At 36.5% G+C, this 7,953-nt stretch overlaps 1 protein-coding gene across 3 annotated transcripts; it reads left to right on the top strand.

Moving 5' to 3' along the window:
- Positions 1-354: 354 nt before the first annotated feature.
- LOC137831121 (probable sucrose-phosphate synthase 3) lies at positions 355-7,622 on the top strand. Of its 3 annotated transcripts, none has more exons than XM_068638660.1 (12): positions 355-1,313; positions 1,877-2,109; positions 2,690-2,753; positions 2,855-3,547; positions 3,859-3,993; positions 4,075-4,206; positions 4,285-4,461; positions 4,554-4,607; positions 4,692-4,754; positions 4,950-5,861; positions 6,213-6,340; positions 7,005-7,622. In XM_068638660.1, exons 1-12 carry the CDS (start codon positions 1,035-1,037, stop codon positions 7,285-7,287), a joined length of 3,153 nt encoding a protein of 1,050 aa, XP_068494761.1. In that variant the 5' UTR covers positions 355-1,034; the 3' UTR covers positions 7,288-7,622. The 3 variants fall into 3 exon arrangements, with proteins under 3 accessions (XP_068494761.1, XP_068494764.1, XP_068494762.1); XM_068638663.1 differs by having other exon boundaries at positions 6,982-7,422; XM_068638661.1 differs by lacking the exons at positions 4,285-4,461; positions 4,554-4,607 and having other exon boundaries at positions 519-1,313.
- Positions 7,623-7,953: the final 331 nt, after the last annotated feature.

Here is a 7,953-nt window from a genome sequence, read left to right on the forward strand (position 1 = left end):
TCTATACTTAGTTTTCAGCCATATATACTTTATATTTATCATGTCCAAAATATGATCAATTGGTATGCTTAAACATAATTAATTGTTTTTATAAATAAAATAATTCATTTACATTTCGACTATAGAAATTTAACGACAAAGCACAGAAAACTAGTTATATAATATAATAGATAGATAATAGATCGCTGATACTAATTACATACTAAATAAGTACTTTTGTATATAATATTCTTAAAAAATGTATCCAACAAATATATAATATGAATAAATAATTCCTATTAGAAACCCTTATTACAAATAGTTGGATACTTATTACTCTTAATGATAACTAGAAAACCTAAAATCCTCTTAATTAGTAGTATTTTGAGTTCCATAACCATCATTCATACACATAAGACCAAAATTCTCTCTATCTTCTTCTCACTCTACACGTGTGCATCTCTCTGGCCCACCATTCCCCGCCACGTGGCTCCCTCACCTTTGCCATCTCCTTCTCCTCCACCCCTTCCTCACTTCTCACCATCTCTTCCCATCCAACCCTTCTCGTGATTCTCCAAACACAACCCAAAAACTCTATCTTTGAACCCTTCTTCACCAATCCCAACACACCCCTTTTCCTCGTTCTATCCCATGCAACACCTCCACTTTCTCTCTCAGCATCCAAATGAATGAATGACACAAACTCTCACATAACAATAACAGAAAAACACAACACCACCTCACCCCTTTAAGCCTTAACGCAGCAGAAGACACAGTTCTCATGTTTTTCACTTCTCATGTTTACTTAATATCCAAGAAACCTTGATGGACTTATAAGCACTGTACATATGTGATATATTCTTGTTTCAAGTTTTAATTTTTCTTTCTGGGATAAATTTGTTGTTCAAGATACTTTCTTTTTCCTTCCTAGACAAATCTTCTTTAGGAGATAATTCGGTTGATACAATCTACGTTGTTAGAAATATCAAAAGACCCCGGTTTTTGTTTTTCTGGTTTCTTATCATTTTCTTGAGAAAAACAGCGGGAAAACGGTGATGGCGGGGAATGAATGGATTAATGGGTACTTGGAGGCTATACTTTCAACTGGGGCATCGACCATTGAGGAGCAAAAGCCTGCTCCTGTGACTCTAAGAGATGGGGGGCATTTCAACCCCACCAAGTACTTTGTGGAAGAGGTGGTGACAAGTGTTGATGAATCTGATCTGTATCGGACTTGGATCAAAGTGGTTGCCACCAGGAACACCAGGGAGAGGAGTTCAAGGTTGGAGAACATGTGCTGGCGCATTTGGCATCTCACCCGCAAGAAAAAACAGGTTCTTCTTTAAGTTAGTTTGGTTTGAATGAAAAAAATTCATTTGAATTTGGATATGATTTGTAAATTATATGAATTATAAGGTTGATGTGATTTCGAAGAAGTTTAATGAAAGAAGAATCTATTTGTGAATCCAGTGCTGGGTTTCTGTTTTAGATTCCAATTTTGATGGCATGATCGAATCAATGTCAATATCATATAAGAAAACACGGTACCAATGTGCATGGAAATTTTTGTGCTTTTCTTGACTGATATTCTGATCTATTTAAAGTATTTTTTAATTGCTCTGTGATTTGGATGATTTTTTTAATGATGCTAGGATAACTTGTAAGTCTCAGTCATTACAAAAATTTTCAAGTAAAGATTTTAGCCCTATGTATGTGTACACTGAATTAAAGTGACATTATCTAAGCTGTAGCATTAGCAAGGATTATTGTTTTTTGTTTTCCAGTTCAAGATAGTGAAGGGAGTTTTCTAACTAGATAGAGTGAACTGTTTGCTTTAAGTGTTCAATTCACTATGCTTGGTCCTTCACCTAACAAAGTTGGGGGAACTATCATGTAGTTGGAATGGGAGGAAACCCAGAGGGTGGCTAACCGGAGATGGGAGAGAGAACAAGGTCGCAGAGAAGCAACAGAGGACATGTCTGAAGACTTGTCAGAAGGAGAAAAAGGTGATGGTATTGGAGAGATGGTGCAAAGTGAGACCCCAAAGAAAAATTTCCAGCGTCAGATTTCCAACTTGGAAGTATGGTCTGATGACAAAAAGGAAAAGAGACTCTATGTTGTCCTCTTAAGGTAACCATCCACCCTTCTCCGATAGCTGTTTTGAATTGACATTTGTGCTAACAAATAGACAATTTCTCAGGTTGCGTCAATGCTTCAATGAATACTTACTCATTGATTGATCTAGTGGAAGACAGATTCATATTTATTCCCATTATCAGTCATCAGGAAAATAATTTAGCTTTGCTTCAGATGCTTTGTACTGCTTAATTCCGATTATAAGAATTAAGCCAATGAGTCATTTATGAAGTCTCACCGGCTATCATAAAACAATCATAATGACCTTTTTTCTGCACTTAAAGTTTTATCCTGGTTCTGCACAATGGAAAATGTTGGTGGGGACTCTGATGATAAATGTCATTGACAAATACAAAAGGGGTAGGGGGAGGATTGGGATTGCATTTCCAAGCATTTGCTATCAAGAATTTAGAAAGAAACCACTTGCTTCCTATGAATTTTAAGCATTTGTTCTCAAGATAGTCTCATTTTTCTAAAAACACTGTTGTTGAGAAATGTTTCAGGAAATAAACTCTAGAAACACGTGTAAATGTAATCATGATGATTCCTATAACCTCGTTCTTTTGTTCCACAGCTTGCATGGATTGGTTCGAGGAGAAAACATGGAGCTTGGTCGAGATTCTGATACTGGTGGACAGGTACTTCACATTCTTATACACCTAAATCACAAACTTACTATAGAATATTTTATGTCAATCCCTAAAAATGGTGATAAATGCTAGAAACAATGTATTTGCAGATTAAATATGTGGTAGAACTTGCTCGTGCACTTGCAAAAATGCCTGGAGTATATAGAGTGGATCTGTTTACACGGCAAATCTCATCACCTGAAATTGACTGGAGCTATGGAGAGCCTACAGAAATGCTAACTGTGGGTGGAGATGATGATGAGAACATTGGGGAGAGCAGCGGTGCATATATCGTACGTATACCCTTTGGTCCACGCGATAAGTACCTCCAGAAAGAACTTCTCTGGCCTTACATTCAAGAATTTGTGGATGGAGCATTAGCTCACATTCTCAACATGTCAAAAGTATTGGGTGAACAAGTTGGTGGGGGACAACCTGTCTGGCCATATGTAATTCATGGACACTATGCTGATGCTGGAGATAGTGCTGCAATTCTTTCAGGTGCTTTGAATGTACCAATGATGCTGACAGGCCATTCACTTGGAAGAAACAAGCTTGAACAACTTCTTAAGCAGGGACGCCAATCGAAAGAGGATATCAATTCCACATATAAGATGATGAGGAGGATTGAGGCAGAAGAGCTTTCTCTGGATGCAGCAGAACTTGTTATCACTAGTACAAAACAAGAAATTGATGAGCAGTGGGGACTTTATGATGGATTTGATGTCAAGCTTGAGAAAGTATTGCGAGCTCGTGCTAGGCGTGGCGTCAACTGTCATGGTCGATACATGCCCAGGATGGCGGTAATTTGCTAACTAATATAACCTTAGGTGTTGTTTGGACAAACTTCTTCATAAGAACTTCTAGAAAATAAAACTAAGAAGAAATTAAATTAGTTTTTCTTTATATTAATGCATATGCTAATGAACCATTACTAAATTTGCATAAAATTGTGTTATAATTAATCTTACTCAGAAATTTTGAAGAAATCTCTTCACCAGATGGATATGTCGGCTTTGTTGTATTTTTGTAAGCTGATTGCATCACCTAAGTAGACTACTCTTTCTAATAACTTGGTGAAGTGCTATTTACTAATGGTTCAAACTTTCTGCAGGTTATCCCTCCTGGAATGGACTTCAGCAATGTCATGAGCCAAGAAGATGGCCCTGAAGCTGATGGAGAGATTTTTCAGCTTACTGCTAGTGTCGAAGGATCTTCACCAAAAGCAGTGCCATCAATTTGGGCAGAAGTGAGTAACTGATAATCCGGATCTGTCTTCATAATATTACTCATTTACTGTTATTGGCTTTCTACTTACAGTTTAGTGCAGCTGATGCGTTTCTTTAGGAATCCTCACAAGCCAGTGATCTTGGCCTTATCAAGGCCAGATCCTAAGAAGAACTTAACCACTCTGTTAAAAGCCTTTGGAGAAAGCCGTCCCTTAAGAGAACTTGCTAACCTTGTAAGTTGACTTAATTCATCTGTCCTCTCAGAAGAACTATTGCTAAGTACTCAGAAGACTAATGTGTTTACAAAACAGATTCTCATAATGGGAAATAGGGATGACATAGATGAGATGTCTTCTGGGAATGCTAGTGTGCTCACAACAGTGTTGAAAATGATTGATAAGTATGACCTATATGGGCGAGTGGCATACCCTAAACATCATAAGCAATCTGATGTCCCTGAGATATACCGATTTGCCGCAAAAACAAAGGTATAATGAAGTTTAGTAGATTTTTACTATTTATAAACAATAACTTGAATTTTAACAACTATGAACAGCTAATGATTTATATTTTCTATCAGGGTGTTTTCATCAATCCTGCTTTAGTGGAACCTTTTGGTCTTACTTTAATTGAGGTAGGATTTAACTAACTAGCTACTTTGGTCTTTTTATGTTACAGTGATCCCTTTTTATCTCTAAACATGCTCAAACTCATGCAGGCAGCAGCACACGGGCTTCCAATGGTGGCCACTAAAAATGGGGGACCAGTGGACATTCATAGGGTAAAATGAATTTTATCTTAGTTACATGGTCCATGCAAGAACCATCATCCTACATGTTTCAATGTGGTGAACTAGTTTCTCAGATAAATTGGAAAACATAAAATTCAGATTCAAATGGAAAAATCTCTTGTCACAAAGGTTATTACACGCTCCAAACCTTGCAGCCACTTATTATGTCTCCTTTTGATGTGTTAGGCCCTGAACAATGGTTTACTTGTGGACCCTCATGATCAGCAAGCAATTACTGATGCATTGATCAAGTTGTTGTCAGATAAAAACCTGTGGCATGAGTGCAGGAAAAATGGTTGGAAGAACATACACCTTTTCTCGTGGCCAGAACACTGCCGAACTTATCTGACAAGGGTGGCTGCCTGCAGGATGAGGCATCCACAATGGCAAACTAACACTCCTGGGAATGATATAAATGCTGAAGAGTCTTTCAATGACTCGCTTAAGGATGTGCAGGACATGTCCCTTAGGCTCTCTATTGACGCTGACTTAGCAGGTTTAGGATCGGGATCAGACATGCAAGACCAGGTTAAGCGTCTCCTAAGCAAGATGAAGAAGCCAGATTCTTCTGGTGGTTTAAATGACATTAACAAGTTGCCTGACAATGTAACTGGGAAATATCCTCTTCTGTGGAGAAGACGTAGGTTGATCGTTATAGCACTAGATATCTATGATGACAAAGGAGCTCCTGATAAGACAATGATCCAGATAGTGCAGACGATCATTAAAGCTGCTCAACTTGACCCTCAAAATGCAAGAGTTTCTGGATTTGCTTTGTCAACAGCCATGCCAATGCTAGAATTAGTAGAGTTCCTCAAATCAGGCAACATTCAAGCAAATGATTTTGATGTTTTGATTTGCAGTAGTGGTAGTGAAGTTTACTATCCCGGTACTTACTCAGAAGATGGAAAGCTTTTGCCTGATCCGGATTATGAAGCGCATATTGACTATCGTTGGGGTTGTGAAGGTCTAAAGAAAACCATTTGGAATCTTATGAATATTGCTGAAGGTGGAGAAAAACCTTCAAGCCCCATTGTGGAAGATTTGAAATCTAGTAATGCTCATTGCATATCATACAAAATAAAGGATCTCACTAAGGTACATGAAATTCACTTTTGTGTTTGCATTGGGCCTGTTTGGTGGAAACTTTTTTAGAAGTACTTCAAGAGAGAAAAATAAGAAGGAAATGAAACAGTTTTTGAGCAAGTTAAAATTAGTTTATGCATGAGTTAAGAATTAAATTTTGAAGTATCAGTAGGAAATGACTCCTGCAAATTTATAACTTATGTTTAAGTCAGTTTTACTTTGTAGAGAAACTAAATTTATTTCTGGCTTATTTATTTTCTCTTAGAAGTGGCTTTAGAGAAGTTTATTCAACATACTCACAGTAACAGTGGTCAAGGAAACTGGTTTTATTGATTGAAATGATTCTTGTATTGTCTTTCTCAGGCAAAGAGGGTTGATGACTTGAGACAGAAGCTTCGGATGCGAGGCCTACGCTGTCATCCTATGTACTGCAGGGGTTCATCTAGTGTGCAGGTTATTCCACTCCTTGCATCAAGGGCACAGGCACTAAGGTAATAATTCATAATAAGCAGTAAAGTCAACTCTGTAATACTCATCACTCAACACTTTCAGATTGAAGGGTCTGATACTAGCATATATGCTGAGAGAATTTGTAGAAATCTATTTTAATACTTTGGAATGAGGTACTGTGAGAAAACTCTGAAATTGCATATTAACGTTAACACATGCTCAATTACCATATTAACGTTAACACATGCTCAATTACCATATTAACGTTAACACATGCTCAATTACCTCAACTAATAACTGAGGACAAACAAAACTAACAAAATTAAAGTTTTGGTTTAAGATGTCAATATTTGTTATATTGAACAAACTATTTACCCTATAATGAAATGCTTACAGAAAAACTACATCATACAACATTCAAGCAGATTTTGTGTGGGAAGTCAATTTGGACAGCATGTAATGCATTCATGTTAGTACTTAATTTAATGTTTAAGACTATATTTCATCAAGAGGGTGTAGTACAAAACAAGCTGGGTTTAGGTACTTATTAAGGTTAATCCTATTTCTCAAGTTTCCCATCTTTCAAAAGAGAAACTTGGCTAGTGAAGTGTTGGCGTGCTCTATTTACTCAGATTGCTATTTTTTATACAATTTCTAAAACAAGATGCTTAATATTCAGCAGTTGAGTGTTTGCTATTTTCTTAGGTATCTCTTTGTCCGTTGGGGACTGAATGTTGCAAACATGTTTGTCTTTCTTGGAGAAACTGGTGACACAGATTATGAGGAGTTGATTTCTGGAACTCACAAGACCATAATCATGAAGGGTGTTGTGTCTAATGGCTCAGAAGCAATACTTAGAGGTCCAGGAAGCTACCTAAGAGAGGACGTTGTACCAAATGAGAGTCCTCTTGTGGCATGCATTAGTGAAACAACTGAGGACAAGATTGCCAATACTTTGAATGAATTATCAAAATCTGGGATGATGTGAAGTGTTAAACTTCTTTTTCAAATAGTATTAATCAGATTACCTTTACAGAGCACAAATTGAGAAATGTGATGTAATTGTGTGCTACTGTGAAGCATAGAATCTGGCAAAAGTTATATATGGCTTATTTTGTCACAATGCTTTTTGATGTTAGGACTTGTATAGAAATTTCTCTTTAGGGTACATGTGCAGTTGCATCTGATGAGTAATCATGAAACCTTGTTTCTCTCTTTTCATTGAACCATTGGGAATTTCGCAAGGTTTGGTGTAATTGAAGAAATTCTGCTGAATATGAGAAGCATATGAACCTTCAAGAGGAAGCAAATTAATCAGAACAATATTTTCTCATGATAGCTGCTGAAAGAACAATAAAATTTTGGAAACCCAGACACTAATTTGACCCAAGTCAGAAATAAGTTAAGTTTTAAATATCTATATTCATATTTCTTATTTAGTCATGCTATATTGACAATTCAATACTGAATTGTTCTAAATTACAACTGGTATAATAAAAAATAATCTTTTAGTGAAATTTGAAATGTATAATCATGAGAGAAGATAGAGAAATTTTAAAAGATTACAAACAGATAGTGAAAGTAACATTTTTGTTTCTTATTTGAGTTATTATCTGATGTACTTTTAGTTAATACTTTTATTATATTATATTTT

The sequence above is a fragment of the Phaseolus vulgaris genome, chromosome 6, assembly GCF_000499845.2.
Source record: "Phaseolus vulgaris cultivar G19833 chromosome 6, P. vulgaris v2.0, whole genome shotgun sequence".
Lineage (NCBI taxonomy): Eukaryota > Viridiplantae > Streptophyta > Magnoliopsida > Fabales > Fabaceae > Phaseolus > Phaseolus vulgaris.

Bases quoted from the DNA above. Each gene is read 5' to 3' on its own strand.
- LOC137831121 (XM_068638660.1), top strand. From the start codon at position 1,035: ATGGCGGGGAATGAATGGATTAATGGGTACTTGGAGGCTATACTTTCA. The intron at 3,548-3,858 runs GTAATTTGCTAA...AACTTTCTGCAG, and splicing joins GATACATGCCCAGGATGGCG to GTTATCCCTCCTGGAATGGA. The intron at 4,462-4,553 runs GTATAATGAAGT...ATTTTCTATCAG, and splicing joins GATTTGCCGCAAAAACAAAG to GGTGTTTTCATCAATCCTGC.